This window comes from Carcharodon carcharias, chromosome 25 (genome assembly GCF_017639515.1).
Source record: "Carcharodon carcharias isolate sCarCar2 chromosome 25, sCarCar2.pri, whole genome shotgun sequence".
NCBI lineage: Eukaryota > Metazoa > Chordata > Chondrichthyes > Lamniformes > Lamnidae > Carcharodon > Carcharodon carcharias.
This window is the reverse complement of record NC_054491.1, coordinates 20,398,422-20,423,442: the sequence shown is the minus strand read 5'-3', so window position 1 is coordinate 20,423,442 and position 25,021 is coordinate 20,398,422. Positions and strand designations below refer to the sequence as shown.

At 41.3% G+C, this 25,021-nt stretch overlaps 1 protein-coding gene across 3 annotated transcripts in view; it reads left to right on the top strand.

Moving 5' to 3' along the window:
- kmt2a (lysine (K)-specific methyltransferase 2A) overlaps window positions 1–25,021 on the top strand; it is a 150,574-nt gene that overhangs the window by 121,466 nt on the left and 4,087 nt on the right. For all 3 annotated transcript variants that reach the window (XM_041174477.1, XM_041174478.1, XM_041174476.1), the window contains exons 27-35: window positions 1,536–6,051; window positions 6,992–7,087; window positions 7,527–7,612; window positions 11,859–12,026; window positions 13,253–13,327; window positions 15,432–15,606; window positions 16,722–16,829; window positions 18,673–18,756; window positions 22,838–22,967. In XM_041174477.1, coding sequence (XP_041030411.1) covers window positions 1,536–6,051; window positions 6,992–7,087; window positions 7,527–7,612; window positions 11,859–12,026; window positions 13,253–13,327; window positions 15,432–15,606; window positions 16,722–16,829; window positions 18,673–18,756; window positions 22,838–22,967 — 5,438 coding nt within the window. The remainder of the gene's footprint in view (window positions 1–1,535; window positions 6,052–6,991; window positions 7,088–7,526; window positions 7,613–11,858; window positions 12,027–13,252; window positions 13,328–15,431; window positions 15,607–16,721; window positions 16,830–18,672; window positions 18,757–22,837; window positions 22,968–25,021) is intronic.

Here is a 25,021-nt window from a genome sequence, read left to right as displayed (position 1 = left end):
GATAAAAGCAAAAAACTGCGGATGCTGGAAATCCAAAACAAAAACAAAAATACCTGGAAAAACTCAGCAGGTCTGACAGCATCAGTGGAGAGGAACACAGTTAACGTTTCGCACCTGTATGACTCTTCAACAGAACTAAAGAAAAATAGAAAAGAGGTGAAGTATAAGTTGGTTTGGTTGGGGTGGGGGGGGCAGGTAGAGCTGGATAGAGGGCCAGTGATAGGTTGGAGATAACCAAAAGATGTCATGGACAAAAGGACAAAGAGGTGTTGAAGCTGGTGATATTATCTAAGGAATGTGATAATAAAGGTACAGATAGCCCTAGTGGGGGTGGGGTGGGGGGAAGGGATCTAAATAGGCTAAAAGGCAGAGATAAAACAATGGATGGCAATACATTTAAAAATAATGGAAATAGGTGGGAAAAGAAAAATATATATAAATTATTGGAAAAAAGGGGGTGGGGATGGAGGAGAGAGTTCATGATCTAAAATTGTTGAACTCAATATTCAGTCCGGAAGGCTGTAAAGTGCCTAGTCGGAAGATGAGATGCTGTTCCTCCAATTTGCGTTGAGTTTCACTGGAACAATGCAGCAGGCCAAAGACAGACATGAGAGCAGGGTGGAGTGTTGAAATGGCAAGCGACATGGAGGTCTGGGTCATGCTTGCGGACAGACCGAAGGTGTTCCGCAAAGCGGTCACCCAGTCTGCGTTTGGTCTCTCCAATTTAGAGGAAACTGCAGGAGCAGCAAATGCAGTAGACTAAATTGAGGGAAGTGCAAGTGAAATGCTGCTTCACTTGAAAGGAGTGTTTGGGCCCTTGGACGGTGAGGAGAGGGGAAGTAAAGGGGCAGGTGTTGCACCTCCTGCAGTTGCATGGGAAGGTGCCGTGGCATGGGGTTGAGGTGTAGGGGGTGATGGATGAGTGGACCAGGGTGTCTCGGAGGGAACGATGCCTTTGGAATGTCGCCGGGGGGGGTGGTGGTGAAGGGAAGATGTACTGTTAACTATGTCTGATGCATCTTGTATCTGACTAAATGATTCCGGGCTTAAAGGTTTAAATTCTGGGTCTGGGTTGTATTACTTTGTAGTTAGAAGATTGAAATGTTCAAAATGATAAAAGGTTTTGATAGTGTAAATGGAGAGAAACTATTTCCTGTGGTGGGGAAATCCAAAACAAGAAGCATACTCTTTAAATGAAAACTACTCCATTTAGGAGTCAAATTGGAGCATTTTTCACACAAGGGGTAGTGAAATTTGGAACACACTTTCCCCAAAAATGCTGTGGAAGCTGGAATCAATTGAAAATTTAAAAAATGAGATTGATGAATTTTTATTAGTTAGGGGTATTAAGGGATATGGAGCAATGGCAGATAAAGGATCACCCGTTATCTAGTTGAGTGGAGGAACGGGCTGGAAGGGTTGAATAGTCTATTCCTATTCCTATAATGCAGATTTTTCAAATTTAAAGGTGGATGAGAAAATGTGGAAATGGAACCAAGAATAGTAATTAATAACCTTTTTGTTTTCTTGTTAAGGGAGCCCCACACCAATGATGCACGAGATTGTTACATTTGCCGATGCCCTACTGTCGTCAGGAAGGCGCAGCACCATCTCCAGACGACACAGTACATCTTCTGTATCGCCTCAACATTCCAGGCACAGAATGGCTTCTCCTTCCCAAATGGGCATAACTTATGTAAGATCGAGTGGGAACATTAACACATCTCCGTTGTCCTCCCACAGCGTATCATCAGACATGGATTCTGGGAGCCAGCCTGGTGAAACTGTTCATAAAGCATTTCATTCAGACAAATTAGGCACTTCAGTCCAAGGATATTCTGGTCCTTCTAGCCGGCAAAGAATCAGTAGCATTGATTCAACCCCAATACATCTTACAGGAGTTTCTCCCGCATTAGGCTCACAACCTAACAGGTCAATGCTGATGTCCAGTGGGCATTACAGTTCAAAAGAACATTCTCTATCTTCATCTGGTAGCCAATCTCGAAGCACTGCCTTGAAAGGTGAAAATAGTACAGCTGTAAATGCATTGGATGGTTCAGTGGCAACGTCAGCGTTAGCACAGACATCTAACTCAGTTACTACTGTAACAGTATCACATCCTTCACAGAAAGAAGCATTTAATAACAGTGGGTCGCATACAAACTCTTTAACATCTGTCTCTAGAGAAACTAAAGCCAGTGCGTCACCTTTCCATCAAAAGGATTCAAGAAGGCCAGTCGAGCCAAACAAGGACACTGCGCAAACAGGAAAAACAAGCAATCCCCATGCTGTCAGCCAAGATGCTGAAAGAACAAGGCTACTGTCTGCTGGAGTCAGCCATATCACGGCCGCAGGAAATGAACATCCTCGGTCAAACTGCACAGAGAAGAAACCTGGCACTAAAGCGTCCTCCGCTGATCTTTCCAGAAACAGCAAAGCACAGGCAGTAAAGCATTATGAGGGAAGTCCAAATGCAGATTCAACTGTAGATGTAGCGGTTAATGCTAAGGCAGCCAGCAATTTGCTGGCTGAAATAGATAAAAAATCTCAGTCTGCTGAAGAACCTAAACAGAAGTTTGGGGACAAATCGGCTGGCATTGAGCATCCTCTAGCCACAATCATCGGGGATGGGATCCAACCCCCGTTAGACAAAGTCCAGGCTGACATTCGCAAAAAGCAAGGAATCCATGGATGTTTAGAACCTGACTACCTTGTTGAGGAGGATCATGACAAAAGTCTGACCATGTCCATGTCGGGCAGCTCTCAGGGAGGTGACGAGGCTGTGTCCTCTTCATTTGTGCCTTCTGTAATGACGGAAAGTCCGGAAAATGAACGGGAAGTCCTGAGGTGTCCAAAGTGCAACAAAGTCTACAAGCAAAGGGTGAAAAATCTTTTTCAGAAGCATGTGCTGCAGTGTGGAAATCAGACTTCACAGGAGGATGGCGATGGGAACAAAACCCAGGACAATGATTCAAACAAAAGACGGTATCCCCGACGCAGTGCCCGGGCACGCTCAACTACATTTTTTGGGTTGACTCCCTTTTATGGTGTAAAGTCATATGGTGGAGAGGATTTTCCATTCTATCGAGATCCTTCGGGGAAGAAAAGAGGGGAGCAGTCAACTCAAGGACAGGTAGATGGAGCTGATGATCCAAACACATCCTCTGACGAGGATATGGAATATTACTACAATTTCACAAGAACGGTCATCACGTCTGATCGCGAGGGAAGGCTTGAGCCGTGTAACTTCTTTGATGGAGAGGAGGATTGTCGCTTACCCAGGATCAGCCAGCTTGATGGTGTTGATGACGGCACAGAGAGTGATGCCAGTGTAGCCACGACAGTGGGCAAAGCAACACAGGTGAGCAAGATAAAAGCCAAAGAAAACGGAACTGAAAACCTAGACCTTGACGGAACCGTCAACACTGGGGTTGATGATGTAGAAAAGGACGAGCATGGTGTCAAAACAGTTTCTGACCTGAAAGGCAATGATACAAAGTTAGATAACTGCCTTCCAGTGAGCAGAGTGAAGTCTCAGGGCCAAGACTCCTTAGGGGAGGTTTCTCTCACCTCATTAGACACTGCCAGGCGAGGCCACTCCAGCACGCCTTCGGACAAGAATTTGCTGGATAGTTTTAACACAGACTTGTTGAAGTCTGCCAATGACTCAGACAATAACAATAGTGACGACTGTGGCAACATCCTTCCATCTGATATCATGGACTTTGTTCTTAAGAACACTCAGTCTATGCAGACGCTAGGGGAAAGCCCAGAGTCATCATCTTCTGAACTCATAACTCTGGGTGAGGGTCTGGGTCTGGTTAGTAACAGAGGAAAGGACATGGGCAGCCTCTTTGAAGTGTTTTCCCAACCTCTGTCCAGCACAGAACCTGTGGAAAGTGATGTCTCAGCCTCCATTCCTGCAGAGGAGCAATTTGAGCTTCCCCTGGAGTTGCCGTCTGACCTCTCAGTTTTAACAACATGCAGTCCAACTGTTTCCAACCAAAGCCACAGCAGCCTCACTGTCATTTCAACATCGCAGCTGGCCTCCTCGGAAGATCAGTCAGTACTGAATATACCTGCTGCTGAGTCAGTAGAGAAGGGGGTGACAGTGGCGGGGGAAAAGTCAGTGACGGTGAATGATGCTGAAGTTTCTTTGATAAGGCATCAAGTGGTGGAGCCATCTGGCGAAAGCCACATGACGTCTGATCAGTTCATACAAAGTCACATGGACACTGACCAGTTAACCGCATCAACCTGCAGTCAGGTGGAACAAGGGCACAACAGCCAGGACATTACTGTGGTTGGCACCAGCTCACCAGTTGTAATTCCGACATCTGTTTCCTCCTCCGTGCCACCTCAGGGTCAGAAATACATCACAAGCCCGGCGGACAGTCCTGGGCCTGCACCTATTACCAACACTACGGTACAGACGGCAACTGCACTCCTTAAACCAGGAACAGATAACGTCATTGTCGTCAATCAGCATGGACAGCCACTGTATGTTCTTCACACACATCCCAATGGTGTTACTCAAAAGATAACTCTTGCACCTTCAGTGGGTCCTGCACAAGCAGTTGTAGAGGCAAACAGTACAGCCCTTGCACAAAACGTTTCCATGGGAGGTAGCCTAGCATTAGCTACAGGTTTAAATGCAAGTTTGCCAGCCTCCCAGTCGATATGCACTTCTGCCACTATGGCAAGCAGTAAAGGGTTGCTGACTTTATCGCAACACCCTCAGTTACATTCCTTTGCAGGACCCACTGCATCTGCTTTTCAGCCTAACAGCACTAGCTCTGCCCCTGGCCTCCTCATTGGGGTCCAATCACCTCAGGATCCGCAGCTTTTAAGCTCTGAGTCCAGTCAGAGGCCAGAGCTTGTCACTGCCACAACCTCTAGTCCAGGATCGACCCAAGCTAAGAAAAGACCAATAAACAGGCTACCTTCCAAAAAGGGCAAAAAGCTTGCACCTTCATACCAACAGACTTCTAGTTCTGCTTCAGAAATTGTGCCTAATATAACTTCAATTAACTTCTCACCATCACAAGTCCCTGGAGGGATAACTAACCAGACAGGCTTAGTGGATTTAGGAGCACTTGCTAGTACAGGACCCCAGCGAACACTTCCTAATATAATCAAAAGGCCCAAGTCTGCAGTGATGTATTTTGAGCAGTCATCTTTGCCTGTGCCCCAGCTTCAGCAAACCCTGGGGGCAGCAGGTTCCACAAACATCATTGGTTCAGAAAACACTCATTTGGCAGCTGGGAACGTATCTGCATTGGGTCCAGGCCAGTCTGTTTTAAATGTTGTATCTATGCAAGCAGCAACAGCAGCAACTAGTGGGGGTGCAGTAACAGGCCATATTCTGGGTCAAAGTTCAGTGACCTTAACCACTCCCATGTTGCTAGGGGCAACGGACATCACTGGCTCAATAAGCAATCTGTTAATCAAAGCTAGCCAACAGAGTTTAGGACTTTCAGATCAGGCGGTGCCATTGTCTGGAGCAGGAATGTTCCAACATCTAGCACCACCACAAAGCCCTACCAGTGGACCCTTGTCACCACCTCAAAGTATATGCTTGCTGCCTTCCAGCCCAGCAGTTAGTGTACCAGTTGCACCAAGCTCATCTGACCAGGACGGGGCCTATCAGCTACACCAACAGATAACTCAGCTTCTGTCTAGCAAAGGTGTAGCAACAACTGCCCAACTAGATGCTGTCTGCAGTTCAGGAGGCCAAATGTCAACCACCACGTTAACAGTGTCAACAAGCGTTGTGAGCAGCACAGTTGTTTTTTCAAACACCAGCATGGTTTCGCCAGTTCCAGTAACCTCCAAGTTTTCCTCCATGGACCAGTCTCCTGTCAGTGCAATGACCGTGGTCTCTTCAGACTCCCCAAGGGCCAAGCCCAGGATAAAACGGGCATCACCTGCTTTGGACAAACAAAGCATTAAAAAGCACAAGACGGCCCACATGATGACTGAATCCTTTGGAGATCATCAAGCTGTTCTGGAGTCTGATTCAACCAACGTTCCTCTGTCCTCCAGTGCTGAGTAAGTACTTCAGTTTCAGAGCAAACTATGTAACATGTTTTAATACAAGTCTCTTTTAACTAACCTTAAGAGTGACATAATGCTTCATAAATTATATCCGTCTTCAGATTTTAAATAGTTTAACATATGAAAACAATTTTATGATCTGACATATATAATGATTTGTCAGTCTCCTGCGGGAGTATGTATAGGACTCATCTATCTTTTGCATGAGACATGAAACTGAGCCTCTGTCTGCCCTAGTCAGGTAGATGTAAAAAATCCCATGGCGCTATTTCGAAGAACTGGGGAGTTGTCGCCATTGTCTTGGTCAATACTTATCACTCAGTCAACATCACTTAAAAATATTACCTGGCCAGTATTGCATTGCTGTTTGTGGAAGCTCACTGTCTGCAATTTGGCTGACATGATTTCTTCATTAAGAGAAATATTTCAAGTTATTAGATAATTCATTTTTAAAGCAAGAAAACATTTTGAATTAACAGGAAAAGCCTGTGGTCGGAGCCTTTTGTATGGAGTAGTAATAGTGTACTACTTAATGGAGCCTATCAGATAAGCCTGGTAATTCACAAATGTTGCCTTTTACACATATGCCTTAATGTTGTCACTCGGATTTCAGCAAAGTGTAATGGGTAGGTCAAGCTTATACACAGTATCCACTTGAACTGCAAAAAATGCATAGCAATATAAGGTTTTACCATCCAAAAACCTAGGTTATATTGAGTGCATTTTGAATGAGGGTGAGATCCTGATGTCACTGCTATAGTGGGAGCAGTTTAAGATAATGATTTAAAAGCATTTAAAGACTGAAATGCACTGCATGATAGCACATTGAAGCAAGTTTGATATCTTCTTTTAACACATTACCAAATTTGTTTAGTGTGTTGGCAGCAACATTGTACCTTGTACTAAATATTTGTAATGTGTAACATAATTTTAGGCCTTTTCGAGTACGATTAAAGACAACCATGCAAAATGCAGTGGAATTTGATGAGCACCAACAAGAGGATGGTAACCGGGATTCTGAGTCTCCAAGGTGAGCAGAGCTTATGGTTAAAGTCTTTCCACTGATGTGTATCACAACTTTCACACCTAATCTTGAAGAACTGATTGTAGTTTTCACATCTGTCTTGTATGAAACTTCAACTGCATTAAGGTATGCTTACCCACTATATAAGGGTATGGTGGTTGGGGGCTTAACCCACTGCTTGAATTGGGCAAAATTTTGTTTGAGTGAGAAAGTTGCTTTGGTCCTTTTTCAATCAACACCAAAACTCAGCCAGCTTAGTGAAACCAGGGGAGTTTGGCTCCTGGTATAAACATGCCGCTTAAGTGTTTAAAATGCATCCATAAAATGTCTCGAACATTTAAAATTAACTTTAGGATTTGAATTTAGTTTACCAAAATAGTTAACTTCCAGCAAATTTGTCTTAATACATTGTCAATTAAAGCAAGTAGTTTTTTTTCCCTCTTAGTCAAATGGAACATATGCCAACGCTGCAGCCTTTTGAATCCATGAATACAGCATCAAATACAGAAGGACAGGACGACTTTGTCACTGGTAAGCTGCAAGGGTTGTTTTAAAATGCATCTGTGCAGAAGTGTGGCACTGTTTTTCTGACCCTTTTGGGTGTGAGCGCTAAAGTTCTTTGGCTTGCAGTGATGGGGCCAAACGCTAATTTTTGGGGTTTCACCTCAGTTCATCCATGGAGCAGTTCTAACAGTAGTGTGCCTTGTCTGCTCCCTAAGACTGTTTCAGGAGTGATGCTGGCACAGGGCTGAGTGAGGGCCCTAGTCAGCTTGTACAATCAAGAAATAACGCACCCTTGGAGGTTATTGTGAATTTAAGAAGGAATAGGCCATTTGGCCCCTCAAGCCAACTGCACCATTCAATAGGATCATTGCTGACCTGATTGTGGCCTAAGTCCATTTTCCCGATTGCTCCCCATAACCCTTGACTCCCTTGTAGATCAATAGATTGTGAATGGAAGGAAATTAAGTAATGTTTTGGAAGCATTTTTTTATCATTCCTTCATAGAATTACATAGGATATATGGCAAAGAAACAAGTCATTCAGCCCAACCAGTGAAAATTGGTGTTTATTCTCCATTCAAGTCTCTTCCTATTTTGCCTCATCTAATCTACCATTGTAACCATTTATTTCCATCTCCCTCATATGTTTGTCTAGCTTCCCTTTAAATGCATTTATGCCACCCCCTTCAACCATTCCGAGGTATTGTGTTCCACGTTTAATTCCTTGTTGGATTTCTTGCTATCTTGTATTGATGGCTTCTAGTTACCACAGAATCACACCCACAAGAGGGAACATTCTTTTTAAACCCATTGTATCAAAACCTTTCATAATTTTAAATACCTCTATTAGGTCATCCCTCAGCATATTTTCAAGAGAAAAGAGATCCAGTCTGTCAATCCTCTCCTGATATGTATACCCACACATTTCGGGTGTCATCCTTGTAAATCTTCTCTGCACCCTCTTCAGTGCCTCAAGATCATGTTTATACTAAAACAACAAGAACTGCACGCAGTAATAAGTTTGGCCTAACCACATTTGTTTGATTAGCATAACTTCCATACACTTCAATTCTATTCCTCTAGAAATAAAGCCTAGTTCAAAATAAACTACACTGATAATGAGGCCATTCATGGTTCACACACAGTTGTATTGTAAACTAGGAAGGCAAGAAATAATTGGATACGGTTTTTGATCCTCTATTTGTTTTTAATTTTAATATTTCTGATGTCAGGGGAATTGTCAGAGCTTTACAGTCTTGTAAATGCTCTTAGATCATTATAATAACATAAGAAGTAGGAATAGGAGTAGACCATTCGGCCCTCGAGCCTGTTCCGCCTTTCAACAAGATCATGGCTGATGATCTTGTGTTTTGATTTCCACATTCCCATCTAACCTAGATAACTTTTGATTCCCTTTCCCAACAAGAGTGTATCCTATCTCTGCCTTAAAAATATTCAATGACCCCACCTCCACCACCTTTTGAGATAGAGAATTCCAAAGTCTCTCAACCCTCTGAGAGAAAAAATTTCTCCTCATCTCTGTCCTAAAAGGGCGACCCCTAATTTTAAATAGTGCCCTCTAGTTCTGGACTCACCCACACGAGGAAATATCCTTTTGACGTCCACCTTGTCAAGGCCGCTAAGAATCTTGCATACTTCAATCAAATCACCCCTCACTCTTCTAAACTCCAGTGGAAACAAGCCCAGTCTGTCTAACCTTTCCTCATAAGACAGCTCACTCATTCCAGGTGTCAATCTAGTAAACCTCCTCTGAACCGCCTCCAATGCATTTACATCCTTCCTTAAATAAGGAGACCAAGACTGCACACAGTATTCGAGGTGCGGTCTCACCAATGCCCTGTATAACTGAAGCATAACATCCTTACTTTTATGTCCAGTCCTCCTCGTAATAAAGCATTTCATTAGCCTCCTTAATTACTTGCTGTACCTGCATAGTAACTTTTTGTGACTCATGTACTAGAACACCTAGATCCCTCTGCACCTCAGAATTATGCATTTTGAATTCTCAAGATAAAATGTGCTTTGCCTGGCATCTGTTTAAGTCTATGGGTTATTGTTGCCCTGGTGAAGATTACCTGGGAGTGATTAGTTTGGGGATTTGTTTAGTAGATGTTATGGTAGTAATTTGTAGATGTTTGTATGTGTTTAATACCTTGTTAAATTAATAAATGTTTAATTTAATGTATTTGTAAAAAAAAAAAACCCCCTTGCGGCCTGGTGGTTTTATTCCTGAATTCAGAGCTGCATCTCAAACATACCAATTGAAAATATAGGTTATGACAGTTGTTTAAAGTTTCCCATGAGATTTTAAAAAACTTGGCCTTTACCAACTGCTGTCATAACAATTACCTGAAATTGCTACTATAGTAGTGACATCAGTATCTCACCCTCATTCAAAATGTACTCATAATATTAATGAAAAGTACCTAGCATTCCTCAACAGCCCAGCTGGATAAGATAACGAGAAAATCAGATCTACTGTTCTAGAAGAAAGAAGGTTCTTCTAGTGGTTGCATTTAAGGAGAAGCTAGATACACGAGGGAGAAAGGAATAGTGGGAGGTGATGAATGTAAATGACACCTTTGGCCAAATGGCCTTTTCCTGTGCTATAAGCTCCACGTAATTCTATGTAAGATTCAGTCCCTGATTTAAGCCGAGGAGCAATTTGAGTGCTCCATGCAGTGTCACCCCCACTATAGGATTTGTGTAGATGTCAGGTGAGGACAGGGCCATACTCTTACCTGAAGGATTATAGGGCAGCTGGCACCTCTCGAGCTGCCTTAGGAATAAAGTGACACCCCTAAGAGAAAGGAGTGAAAATGAAAGAAAGAAAAATTAGACTTACGGTATAACTATGTGTCTGGTTGGGGCACTGTAGGGAACATAAGAACTGTAGATCTGATTTTCTCATTATCTTATCCAGCTGGGCTGTTGAGGAATGCTAGGTACTTTTCATTAATATTATGAGTACATTTTGAATGAGGGCGAGATACTGATGTCACTGCTATAGTAGCAATTTCAGGTAATTGTTATGACACAGCAGTTGGTAAAGGCTGAGTTATTTAAAATCCCATGGGAAACTTTAAACAACATCAGTAAGGATGTTAAGCTCAGCACCAACAATCATAGGGTGGTATTAAGGCTTGTCAAATAGAGATGAAATACAGGTTAACTAAAGGAAGCAAACATTTTGAATCTTTGCCTCATGAATAAATGTTTGCCTTCTTCAATTAATATATTGATCTGAATATTATGCACATTGACAGCAGAAATGCTAAGTGGTGATGCTCTGAACAATTGCAGGTCAAGAATTAAGTGAGCCAATCACTTATTTCCATGAACTCTGTTATGATTAAATAGTTATTGCGCTCATCCTTCAGTTATTCTCCCCAATTACCCACTTTAATATTTAGGGCAAAGCAAATCCGCATGATCGGCACCCAATCCAGTGGCTTAAATGTCCACCCCTACAGCACAGCCAAACTGACTTGCCAGTGCTTCTTCAACAGCAGCAACCCCTCCCCCACAGCACCCCCCCAAACCGGCCATCTCTCCTGCCTGGAATAATAAGGGCAGCAAGTGCATGCACAAGAACACCATCACCTTCAAGTCATGCATCTTCTGACTTGGGCATATATTGCCTGTTCCCTCATTGTCGCTGGATCTGAAGCCCCTACTTAACAGAACTGTGGGAGTACTTTATCCTAAGGACTGCAGCAGTTGAAACAGAAGGCCTACCGCAACCTGCTTAAGGACCTTTAAGGATGAACAATAAGTGCTGGCCTTGCCAGAAATGCCAACCTCTCATGAAAAATCTTTTTTAAAAAAATAGAGCCCAGTGAGTTATGCCAAGGATTTAGCCATTGTGGGGACTTTACAGTTGATCTTGATCTTGTCCTCTCACCATATCCAGAAAGTGTTGCCCAGTAAAAAAAAAAAATACTGGCCTGTGCTCAGACACTTTCCAATGGGATTTGCTGGATCATGATTATGAGCCTCTGCATAACTCTTGGGTTATGGGGCCACAGCTGCTGTATCACTCAAGATCAGCTAGTGTAGGCATTGAGCCTGAGAGTTTCCTGTTCTATTTGGCTCATTTCTCACAGGTATTTCAAACCCTTCTAATTATATAAGTAAATCTTAGTATTGGGGCCTGCTCAGGGAATAGTACACCTGGATATGCTTTTTGGAAGGTAGAAACAAAACTCATCCTTAAAGGGTTAGTTATCATTTATGTTCTAATTCCCTGCTAGAATCTAAAAGCTCAGATGATGATGACTCCTTCAGTTCTCCACTTCTCGCTCTACTTGAGCAAGAGGAAAAGAGGAAAGAAATCAGGAGTGAGAAGAAATCGAAGAAAGGCCTGCTGTTTCAGATCACGAGTGATGATGGGTTTCAAATCCAATGTGATAATATTGAAGGTAGGGATGGTTTATTTTGTGTGCGTGTGTGTGTGTATGAGGAATGAGAGGGCATGTTGTGATCATAGTCTGCTACTAACAGGAATTTCTTAGCAGAACCACTGGTCTTCACATTTGGAGAGAAATTTCCACCCCCAGACTATTGTCATGCCTTCCCCTGATGGTTGGTCCAGTCTGGCATCAGCAAGAGCCTGGGCAACGTAGATGCCGCCTATTCTTCATTGCATTTGATCCCTGTTTGATTTAATTTGAATTAATACTTGATTCATTTTGAAAGCTGATAATAAATTGCTGAAATAATTTACAAACTATAAGAGGAAACAGCAATTAACATAGGTCATTTATTCAATAAATAAGACAGCGCAATGGGGTAGAGATCATAAATGGCTGGAATCAAGTGTTCGATGAGGGCCTACTAATTCATCCCTTGATAGAAGGACCAGAGGTGACTGGAACCTGCCAAGTTCTTCACGTTCTTCTTCCTCCCTGCTTCCTCACTGTTGAAATCAAAACTCATCATTCAGTCTACCTTGTCTTAACTCATTGTCTCCCAATGTTTTTTGGTACCTAATCCCTGCATCCTGATTTATTTTCTCATTTCTCCTGTGTCGGCCGTGGCTCCTTGGGTAGCACTCACCGTCTGAATCAGATGGTTGTGCTTTCAAGTTCCACTCCAGAGACTTGAGCTATAAAATCTTGACTATCTTTTGGGAGGAACTTTAAACTGAGGCCCTGTTTGCCTTTTCAACTAGACATGAAAGATCCCATGGCACCATTTTGAAGAAATGCAGGGAGGCTCAATCTGTTGTCCTCACCAAAATTTATCTCACAACCAGCATCACTAAAATGGATGATCCAGTCATCATCATTTTGCTGGGACCGTGCTGTATGCAACATTGGCTGGGACCTTGCTGTGCACTCATTGGCTGCCATGTTTCCTACATTGCAAGGCTTCAGAAGTAAAGCACTTTGGGGTGTCCTGAGGTTGTGAAAAGTGCTGTAAGTGTTCAAATCCTTTTTTCACTCTCCAGCATTGATAGTGTCTTCAGACATGTGCCTTGGCCATGGGTTTCTTGGTTTCTAATTGAAAATTGATCCAAGCCTTCTGAGTTTATGGTGTTTGTGTGATTTTGGGATATCTAGAGTCAGAACGGAAGTATAGATCTGTCTAGATTCTGAGAACTGTGAATTTTTAAAAATAAATTGCTGTAAACTTCTTTTTCTAGAAGGGTGGAAGGTGCTGACTGACAAAGTACAGGAAGCTCGGTCCAATGCCCGCCTGAAACACATCTCATTTTCTGGTAAGTGTTGTTTATTATAAAGGGAACTTCATCTATGAGGTAGCTGTTAGGAAACAAAGGTTTTATACTCTGAAATGACAGATCTCCTTGAGGGAGAGAAGCTAAACTTGCAATTCATCCCAGTCAGTTTTAATTAGCAATTGCAACTCCACGCTATTTAGTCATCAGTGACTCCAGCCCACCTACTGCAAGTTGACATATCATAATCACCCCAAATAACTGCCTACATGGTAAGTTCTTGCTGTGCTTGTTATGGAGGTTATGCCTTTCCCTGGGAGGCAGGGGGCAATCAACTTACGTTGGTGTGATTAGTATCGACCAGGAGCCAGGGTGCCTAACCCTGACTGGAAAACCACGCATGGTTTGGAAGAAAATTTAACGAGCAAAATAGTTGAGAATAGGGATTTAAAGGTATACTATTAGTGCATGTATTAGTATTTGTAAAAGCTTGTTCCTAAAACTTTAAAAACCCTTCATTGTACTTTATGTGGAATCATAACATTTTTGCATGGTACATGAAATATATTTGGTGTTCCCTGTTTAAATTTCAATTGATTTCTCTCATTCACATTTTTACTTCATTGTCATACAACAGTGTTTGTCCACATATTATTGCTTAGCCATGAATACAGAACCACTCTTAGAGTCAGCTGCTATCTCTGTTTGCTCCAGGCTGTTACGCCTAAATATAGGAATAGGAAGAAACCATTCAGCCCATTGAGCCTATCCACTATTCCGTTAAATCCCCATTCAGTTAAATCATGGCTGATCTGCATCTTAACTCCATTTAATTGCTATGGTTCTATATCCCTTACTGCCCTTGTTTAACAAAATTTTATCAATCTCAGTTTTGAAATTTTCTCAACAGCTTTTTGGGGAGAGAATTTCAGATTTCCACTATCTGTGTGAAGTGCTTCCCAACATCACACTGAAGGGCCTAGATCTAATTTTAGGGCTATGCCCCCATATTCTGGACTCTCTCACCAGTAGAAATAGCTCCCCATTATCTTTTTTATTATTCTTTCATGAGATCTGGGCTAGACCAGCATCTTTATTGCCCGCCCCTAATTGGCCTTGTGAAAGTGATGGTGAGCTGTCGCCTTGAACCGATGAAATCCATGTTAGGGAGAGAGTTCCAAGATTTTGACCCAACGACAATGAAAGAATGGTGCTGTAATTCCAAGACAGGCTGGTGTGTGGCTTGGAGGGGAACTTGCATGTGGTGGTGTTCCCATGCATCTGCTGCCCTTGTCCTTCTAGGCAGTGGAGGTTATGGGTTAAGAAGATGCTGTAGAAGGAGCCTTGGTGAGTTGCTGCAGTGCAGTTTGTAAATGGTACACACTGCTGCCACTGTGCACCAGTGATGGAGGGAGTGGATGTTGAAGGTGGTGGATGGGGTGCCAGTCAAGTGGGCTGCTTTGTTCTGGATGGTGTCAAACCTCTTGAGCATCGTTAAAGCTGCAGTTATTCATCATACTCCTGACTTGTCACTTGTAGATGATGAACAGGCTTTGGGGAGTCAGGAGGTGAGTTACACTCCACAAAATTCCCAGCCTCTGACCTGCTCTTGTACCAACAGTATTTATATGGCTGGTCCAGCTCAGTTTCTGGTCAACGGTAACCCCCCCAGGATATTGATAGTGGGGGATTCAGCAATGGTAATGCCATTGAATGTCGAGGAGAGATGGTTGGATTCTCTCTTGTTGGAAATGGTCATTGCCTGATGCTTGTGTGTCATGAATGTTACTTGCTACTTGTCAGCCCAAGCCTGAATGTTGTCCAGGTCTTGCTGCATAGGCATGGACTGCTTCAGTATCCTATTAAATATCTACTTTATTTCATCTTTCGAGTATTTTAAACACCTCAATTAGATCACCCCATAATCTCCTATATTTGAGGGAACACAAGTGTAGTTTCTCAATACATAATTTAACTGGGATCGCTGATATTTCCAGTGCTTACAGTAGAATGGATTGTGAGAATAGACAATGGAACTGTTGGCCACGCTGACAGGATTAACTAACGTCCTTTGGTTATCCAAGTGCTTAGTATTTTCAGCATCTTTTAAGCATCGCTTGTTTTAATTCTTATTTTGCATTTGCAGCGATAAATGGACTGAAAATGCTGGGTATTTCTCATGATGCAGTGGTGTTCCTAATCGAACAACTTTATGGAGCCAAACGTTGCAAGAATTATAGCTTCAAGTTTCATAAACACCAGGAAGTGGATGAGCTTCCTATCAACCCACACGGATCAGCAAGGGCTGAAATACACCAAAGGTAAAGCATTAATAAGATAGAAGCTTACATTCAAGCTGTTCATGGTTGCACTGAGCTGATTTCAGTTAGCAAAGCAACTTCATGTTGTAGTGGAGTGATCAGGCATTAGATTAGCTGTGGCTAATGTTGGTGACAATGATTTCATTTGAAGAAATATTTTGAATGAACTTAAAATGAAGTTTCCTTCCCAACATTTTGTCCTCCTCGCTTACTTTTGATCACTCCTGCCTCCCCACAGAGTCACAGAAAGAGGCCATTTGGCCCATCATGTCTGTGCTGGCTCGCTGGAGGAGCAGCTCACCTGGTGTCACTCCCCTGCATTTTCCCTGCAACATGCTACATTTCATATTTTTCTATATCCTCAAAGAGAGAGAGAGAACACAAATGATTTACTCGCATTTTTACCACTAAAAAGTCTTAACTGGATTTTTTTCTCTTAACATAAGAGCCATAGAAGGACTGAACCTGTAGTGCAGGATTATCACAAAGACAATAAAGAAGATAAGGTACCTTGAGAGATGGTGATTAAGTACTGCATTCATTTACGTTAGAAGAGACACTTGAGGAGGATTAGCAGAACTGAAGTTTTGAGGTTCTGGAATAGAGACCTGGGTCAACACGATTGATTTTAACAAAGTGAGGATGAAAGGTCCATGGTCTAGGATGCTACCAAGTGACAGTGAAGAGAGTTCCGGGATTTTGACCCAGTGACAGTGAAGAACGGTGATATATTTCAAAGTCAGGGTGGTGACATGGAAATACATCACCGTTTCTTCACTGTCGCTAGATCAAAATCCTGGAGCTCTCTCTCAAACAGCACTTTGGGTGTACCTACATCATATCGACTGCAGCAGTTCAAGAAGACAGTTCACAACCACCTTCTCGAGGGCAGTTAGGGATGGGCAATAAATGCTTGCCTAGCCAGTGACACCCACATCCCTTGAATGAATAAAAAAAGCCAAGGATAAAGAAAGTAGGACAGAAATATCAACGTGATCCCTAGCTTGCATTTTGAAAGCCTGTAGATTGTTTGAAGAAAGGAAGATGTGAATTTATATTGCACCTTATGTTTCAAAGAGGATTCACATTTCATTGCTTTATTTTTATTCACACAGGAAGTCAGCGTTTGACATGTTCAATTTTTTGGCTTCAAAACATCGGCAGCCACCAGACTATTGCCCCAATGAAGAGGAGGAAGAGGAGGTGCAGCTTAAATCAGCACGGTGGGCTTCAGGAGTTGGATAGTCATAAATACACATCCAGCATGTTATATATAAAGATTTAAAAGTTGAAATGAGGCAAAATCTGTAAACATATGAATTTTTTTAATTCATTCATGGGATGTGGGCAAAGCCCACATCTCATGAAGGATTAAAAAAAAAGAATAGTGTCACTCAAAAATCTGTAGCACTTTATCCAAAAGTGCATACATTTGTAAACAGTCACGTAATTTATTAGCTTTGTTGGGTAAGGGTATAAAGGGATATGAGCCATGATTGTTAAATGGAGTTGAGGCATTGCCCTGCTACGCCCCATTGAATGTCAGGATAGGCTTTAGGGGCTGAATGGCCTTCTTCTGTTCCTGTGTTAGTTATAAAATAAAAATACCAATCCATCAGCATCTAAAAAGAGAAACATTCACATTTTAGGTGTCAAACCTTCCCCGGGTTTTATTTTAAAAGATAAATGAAATTAGAATATTTGTTAAGGACCCATGGAAATGCAATTTATATCTCATGGGTGGACTCCATCAATAACTAAAGAAAATAATTTGATATAAAAACAAAACACTGGAAGCTGGAAATCTGAAATAAAAACAGAAAATGCTGGAAAAGCTCAGCAGGTCTGGCAACATCTGTGGAGAGAAAAACGGGCTTAACGTTTCGAATCCGTATGACATTTTTAGAGCTAAAGAGAAATAGAAATGTGATGGATTTTATACTGTTTTAGAGGGGTGGAGCAAAATAGAAGGTCATCGATAGGTGGGAGCTCAGAGATTGACTAAGATGTTATGGACACAAGACAAAGGGAGCATTAATGGTAGTGTTAAAGGCTAAAGAAGGTGCTGATAGTGGCATAAAGATAGGATAGCAGAATGTGCTAATAGCAGAACAAAAGTCAGCACTTCGTGAAAGCACAACATCGAAACAACTGACAAATGGCCCTGTGGTTCTGCTTTTTGGAACACCTCGCTCAATCTACAAGCATGACCCAGACCTTGCTGTCACTTGCCTTGTCAACACACCATCTTGCTCTCATGCTCACATGTCCATTCTTGGCAAGTTGCAATGTTCCAGTGAAGCTCAACGCTAATTGGAGGAACCACACCACATCTTTTGATTAGGTACTTTACAGCCTTCCGGACCTAGCATTGAGTTCAACAAATTCAGACCATGAGCTCTCTCCTCCATCTTTACCCCTTTTCTAACCCAATTGTTAAAATTTTTACTTATTTTTATTTTTAATTCAAAAAAATGTTATATCCTTTTTCTCCCAAACACACACACACACACATACACACCCCCCCCCACCTTTTTACAGGGCCATCTGTCACTTGTTTCTATGTTGTTCTTTCTTAGACTGCTGACCCTCGTTCTGATATTAACACATTCTGTTTGTCTTGCCTTTATGCCACTATCAGCACCATTTTTAGTCTTTAACATTACCATTCCATTTGCCTTGTGTCCATGACATCTTTGTCAATCGCTCCTGAGCTCCCACCTATCCCTGAGCTTCTATTTTGCTCCACCTGCTCCTCCCCCTCTTAAACTGTGTAAAATCCAAGGAAAATAATTTCTTGTGGCAGGTGATTTGGTGCAGCCTCTGTTTGCTCATTTGCACTTCCTTGGAGATTTTGCATCAACATGCTAATACTGGGGTAGCTATCATACAACATGGATATGTGGTAATTTACACAATAATGCACCGTGCCAAATCACTTGCCCTACTGATAATGCAAGAAAGTATTTCTGAGGAGAGGCTGATGTGTGTAATATAAATACCCTGTAGAGTCTCATGGTGAGCTGATAGCATTGTAATAACTTCTTATTCTCTTTGAACATATAGACGGGCAACCAGCATGGACCTTCCAATGGCCATGCGATTCAGGCACTTGAAAAAGACTTCAAAGGAAGCAGTTGGTGTCTACCGGTAAGAGAAAAAGTATTTCTACGCACTGTGCACAGTTTATAGTGCCCGTGGAATAGTGAACAAATTTGCTCCCATTACATTGTTAGTGCCATCTTTTCACAAAGTTAATTTGCCATGCTGTTGGATTTACATCAAACTGAAATATGTCATTGTCCACCAAAAGAAAGATCAAATCAGTAATGGGTGATTTTTTTTTATAAAGCTTTCCATAAGACCTTCAAACTCTTGGCTTAATTGACCCTATAGTAGCTCACAAAAGATGTGGCGCTGCATGGAAGGAGAACTTTACTTGAAGTGCACAATCTTTATATGTTACTTAAATGCTAAACATAAGATTATTGTCTGCTTTTATAGACACAGCAGCATTGCTCAACTCTGCAGTGCTGTTTAAGGATATATTGGGTCCACACTTTGAGCTGGTGCAAATCATTATGTGGACAGGTTTACCTACCTAGGGATTTTTTAAATGAATAAGTTGCCAGTTCCCTGTGTATATCCGGATATTGTCTTTCCAGATGCATATCTTGATGATCATCCATTTAGCTTCTTATCAGAGGACCTTCTGAGTAAAACCAGCTCAGTTTGTATTCTGGTTGGCTATTTTGATCTTTTAGCTTGTATTTGTTGGGATCTGTCTGATTCGAAGCAGCCAGAATAAATTTCATTTTGGAACCTTAATAGTTGCAAGTAGACAGTATACTCCAGGCTGGGTTTAGAATGGATTGTCAGAGGTAAAAGGGCAAGGTTATAAAACATAAAAGGTCCCATCAAAGAGAGAAATTATAGGAGCATAAAACACCCAAAGTGAGAACGGACCATTGAATCGGTCAGTCCCACTCCATTCAGAGTCCATATTTGGTTTATTCCACTGGTTTCCCTTCCACTTCCACCTTAGGGAACACTAATTTCCTGAAGACAGGAATCCAGCTTCTCTGATCACTCAGTAGGTAACCTCAGAATTCTAAATGGTTTAAATAAGGAAGTTTTCAGGTACTAGCCCCAATCTGTTTGAACCATCTGAAACGAGCATGGTCCTAAATGGATTATCAAATTAATCAACTGTGAAACATAGAGGAAGAACAGCTACTACAATTGTTCTGGGCTTGCTAGCTATGCTAATATCCTAATAATTAATATAAAAATAAACTGCAGAGAGAAAAATGAATGGTTTATTGGGATAAAAACAAAACTTGTAGCATTTTTAAAAAATTATGGTTGAGGAGCTAGCTAGCAGAAACCTGCAGATGTAAAAGATAACAGAAATAAATTATTTGTACTTTAAAAATAATGTGTCAGTCTGAAACGATACAAAAATCAGGAAAGAAGCAAAAAAGGCTTAAAACAGATGGTGAGCAGAAGACAGCTAATCCTGAACGATTACTCTTCCAAGTACATGAACAGCCTGCTGTCTTTAAGTATCAACAAATTAAATGGAATTAATGACTGATATCAGTGAGCTAGAAGCCACAGGCAGGCTAAAAATGTTGAAACCAGATAAAAAATCCTTGAGTAAATGGTATTTATAGATCTATTAATCTTCAATCATGGAACTGATTATCAGGAATAAGTTGACATAACAGTGACATATTAAACAGCAGTCAGCTTGGATTTAGAAGGGAAACATCAACCTGACTGGCATTTTTTTGACTGTGTCATCCCATGGGGAACATGATGTGGCATACCCAGACTTCGAAAACCATTTCTCAAAATTCCACATTGAAGGCAACTACTTAAGGTCAAAGCTTTGGCGATTCAGGATATCCTTTCTGAATAGTTAAAGTATTATCTGAGGGGTGGAAAACAGCTGTAATTATCAGAGCTATAGGCCACAGAGTACTATTGACCTGGATTCAGAAATTCAACATAACTTGGTTAGATTTGCAAATGTTGACAAACTAGGAGGGTGGGTGATGATGAAGAAACAGTTCTGAAAATATAAAATTACTTGAACAAAACAAGTAGATGGGCAGATCTATGGAAGACGAAATATAATTCAGGCAAGTGTAAAATACAGCCTATAAAAAGGAAAAATGAGCATCATGTATTCATCATGAATTATGTTTGAAATAGTTTTAAGTTGTGAGGCATTTAAGGATCTAAATTGGCTGGCCACTCAACATGCTCACCCACTGCAGGGCAGCACTCAACAAAGCAAATAAAATGCTAAAATATTTAACCAAATCAGTAGTGTACAAATTAGACTAGTCTTACTCAAATTGTATTGTGCATGAATCAGACTGCACCGTAAGTTCTGTGTCCAGTTCTTGTCAAGCAATCACAAAAGAAGAATTCAACACCGGAGGCAGTTCAGAGGAGAGCTACAAGGCTGACCCCTAGTGCCAGAGGTATGAAAAAAGATTGGAGATATATGGGCTAAAAAGCTTTAAAAAAAGCTTTGAAAGGAGTAAACAAGTTATGTATATAAAATATGGAAAAGTAAACCTGGGAAATTATGTTAAATTGAGAGAGTGGGACAGGCTGTAAGTTCAAACTACCAAAAAGCAAACTTAGGACTGATATCATGAAGTGCATCTTGACACAAAAACTGATCAATAGAGGAAATTAACTAACAAGTAAAATAACTATGGCATAAACTCTGGAATTCCTGAAGAAATTATTGAATGCCCCAGTTGGTTTTTCTGGATGGATGTAGCAAAAATGGACTGAATAACCTTGCTTATCTGTAATTACCATGTAATTTCCACCTAACGCAATTAGCCCCAGTGTCTCAGAGCTAAGAATTATAAAAGTAAGCAATGCCCATGTTGTTGATTACTGTTCAGCAACCCTCGCAGGAAGTGTTTGTGTGAATGTCAGGTGAGGACTGGATTGAGCCCAGCTGCAATGCACTGATGCTTGAATAGCCTGCCATCATTCACTGTCTAGGCTAACACACAAAAATAGCTACTTGTGCATAGTAGTTCAATGTGCATGGGCCTATAGATATGTATTCCAGTGTGAGTTAGCACCTTAAAGAAAGGGCAGGAAAAATTGGAAAGCAAAATGATTGAAATTCTTCACTCCCCTGGGATAAATCAGTGATCTGGTAAAACATAGCACTACTAAGTGCTTCCTCCTTTTGTCATTGCGTGAGGAATTTTTTAGCTGTTTATGTGCTATTGTACCTTTTCATCCTTTCAAAATCATACTGACATTAGCAAGAATCCTTTTAAAAACCTCCATTCTCGCTTTATGTAAATGCATTCAATTCTGCAGGCTGACGTGCTGCTTCTGAGCAAGGGTCCATGAGGTGAGCCAAGACCAGCCTGCACAGGTCACTGCTGTGGAACAGTTGAACCTCAACATCAACAACTTGCATTAATATAGCACCTTCAATGTATTAAAATGTTCCAAAGTGCTTCACATGAGTATTATCAAACAAATTTTGGATTTGAGCCACAGGAGGTGTTAGGGCAGATGGTAAGAGCTTGGTCAAAGAGGTAGGTTTTCAGGAGTGTCTTAAAGGAGGAGCAAGAGCAGGAGAGGTCTTTAGTGATTAAAATTAGGGATGCTCAAGAGGCCAGAATTGGAAGAGTGCAGTTGTCTCCAGAGGATTGTGGGGCTGGAGGAGGTTACAGAGCTAGGTGCATGGCCATTAGGGAATTTGAAAATAAAAAAGAGAATTTGAAAATTGAGGCATTACTTAACCGGGAGCCAATTTAGGTTAGTGAGCACTGAGTGATAGGGGAGCATTTTAGATGAGCTAAAGCTTATGGATGGTGAAACTTGGGAAGCTGCCCAGGAATACGTTGGATTAGTCAAACAGCTCAACTCCACACATCACTTAGATTGTGAAGCAATCAGATTAGGGGGAGGAGTTGAGAGCATTCTTGGGTAGCAGTTGTGCTGTGTGGTATTAATAACATACAAGAGAAAGTGTTTCTGTAGAATTTAATCTGTCAGCTAGTTTAAGAAAGCTATCCCATTCAAGCAAGTTTAAATAGCAGAGGAAGGAATCTGGTGTTAGCAGAACTTCAACCCAGCCAAGAATAAAACTGATGTGATGCCATGAGTTTGATGTTCATACTGAATGATTTGTCCTCTCTTTCTTCTTCCTTCCCCATCTTTGTAAATGCTGTAGGTCACCAATCCACGGACGGGGCCTTTTCTGTAAGCGAAACATTGATGCAGGTGAGATGGTCATCGAATATTCGGGTAATGTCATTCGATCTGTCCTCACAGACAAACGAGAGAAATATTATGACAGCAAGGTGAGTTTCTAGTGCAGGTTTATGCTAGATAATAACCACAGGTGCTGGGATAGCCATCGTGGGAATCACTGATGTTATTTCTCCGCCGTTTAATGAACCCTTTCTGAAATAACGCTATCTTTATGGCATCAGCGACGCACCAGCTTCCTTGTGACATAAAACAGCTTATCTGCTTGCGTTGTTTAACTTGCAGCAATTTTGCAATTCATTTTAAAAACTGGTTTGTGTGCATGCTTTTTTACCTGTTGTACAGTGTATGCAGTGTGGGGATCACCAAATTGGTTGTGGAACTGGTGGCCCATTTTCAAAACTAGGCAATTCTTGAGAGCCTTTATCTTGTGTGTTGGATCACTTGCTGTGCAATTCCTATTTTTCTTAACAGTTTAAATGGAATGCATTATTATACTTTGTTGTTCTGGGCATTACTTTGAATTCCCTTTTGTTGCTTCCCTTTTGTTGCTACCCTGAGCTCAAATGGTTCCTGAATATGCTGTTTTGTCACTGAAACAGCCAAGTAAGCAATCAGACTAAGGTTGTTGTATGTCAGAATACATGGTATTTTAACTGGCTGACTGCACTCAATTGCAAAGATTGTTATAAAATTGCCAAGATTCATGGGACCATGGTTGAATTTCGACAAGAATTTTTATAAAATATTAATCAATTGAGTGTATTAGAGCAAGAGTTTTTGTAAACTTCAAAATCAGTCCCACTATTAAAGTACAAAATGTCTTGTGTATGGGTGAAAATGTCACCTGTAACATTTTCCCCTGGACTCATTGCTGATGGTGCCCGTGTTAAAATAAACTTGGTATCCTATACCTTAGTAAGAAACAACACAGACTGTAAAAGTCTTGTGACTGGGGTTTGTCTGTCACTTCTTGCTTCATGCTCAAAAATGAATAAACTTTAAAGAATATAAAGAGAGAGAGAATGGCAGCCCCATTCTTGTTTTTTCTGATTTTGGTGACTTGGCCTCATCCCAAGGCCAGGAACAGCAGAATTTATAAACAGCTTCCAACCTACAAAATCCTCCCCCAGTAGTCAGCCCTTCTTGGCCTTAGATGTGCTTGCTTAGAGGACTTGCTCACAGAAACTAACTGATCAAATACCTTGAGGGAAGTACTAGGTTAACAGCATCATTTTTAGCAGCTAAGCATCATAATGCTCCAGACACTGAACTACCTGTGAGTAACAACACGGATCAACTAGCTATGCATTTTTAAAACTTCTGTTCCTGTATTTGTTGAATAAAATTTTATTTAAAAAGTGCTTGAATCGCTTTTGCTTGCTTCTGTAGTTTTGCCTGCTTTATGGGAATGAAAATGAAACTGTGCCTTATGATGTCTTACTGTAACTGACTATTGTCACTAGGGGGGAGGAGGAGGGGTGGCAGGGACAGTTTGTGATTTGGAATGGAAATGTGTATTGTTAATCACATTAGTTATCCCTTAATTAATCAGGAGAAAAGTCCTGGCAAGCCAAATGATTAGAGCTGCAACTGTGATTAACATAATTTTCGAAACTGAGTTGATTCTGTTAGTCAGTTTGATCAGGTTATTTTGTACATTTCACAGGTTTGCACAATTACATGATTTCACCACCACTTGAGTCACTTAAGCCAGTGAATGTGTTCTGGTCCTTACCCCTTGCAAAACCTCTTTGTTGATGTTTAGATAATTTCTTTTTTGGGCTTGTTTTCTTCAGGTAGTTGTGATATGCAGAGTGATGCACACAACGGCAATAGCCTTTTTTTTGTCAAAACTATATAACATTTACAGACAAGAAACAGGCCATTTGGCCCAACTGGTCCATGCTGGTGTTTATGCTCCACACAAACCTTTTCTCACCCCGTTTCATCTAACTCTACCAGCATAACCTATTTTCTTTCTTTTTATTCCTGTTTATCCAGCTACCCATTATATGTCTTTATGCTATTCACAGCAATGACTCCTCCTGATAGTCAGTTGTATAATCTAACCACTAAGTGGCCGAGAAGTTTCCCTTGAATTCCCTATTGGATTTATTAATGACTACCTTATGTTTGTGGCCCC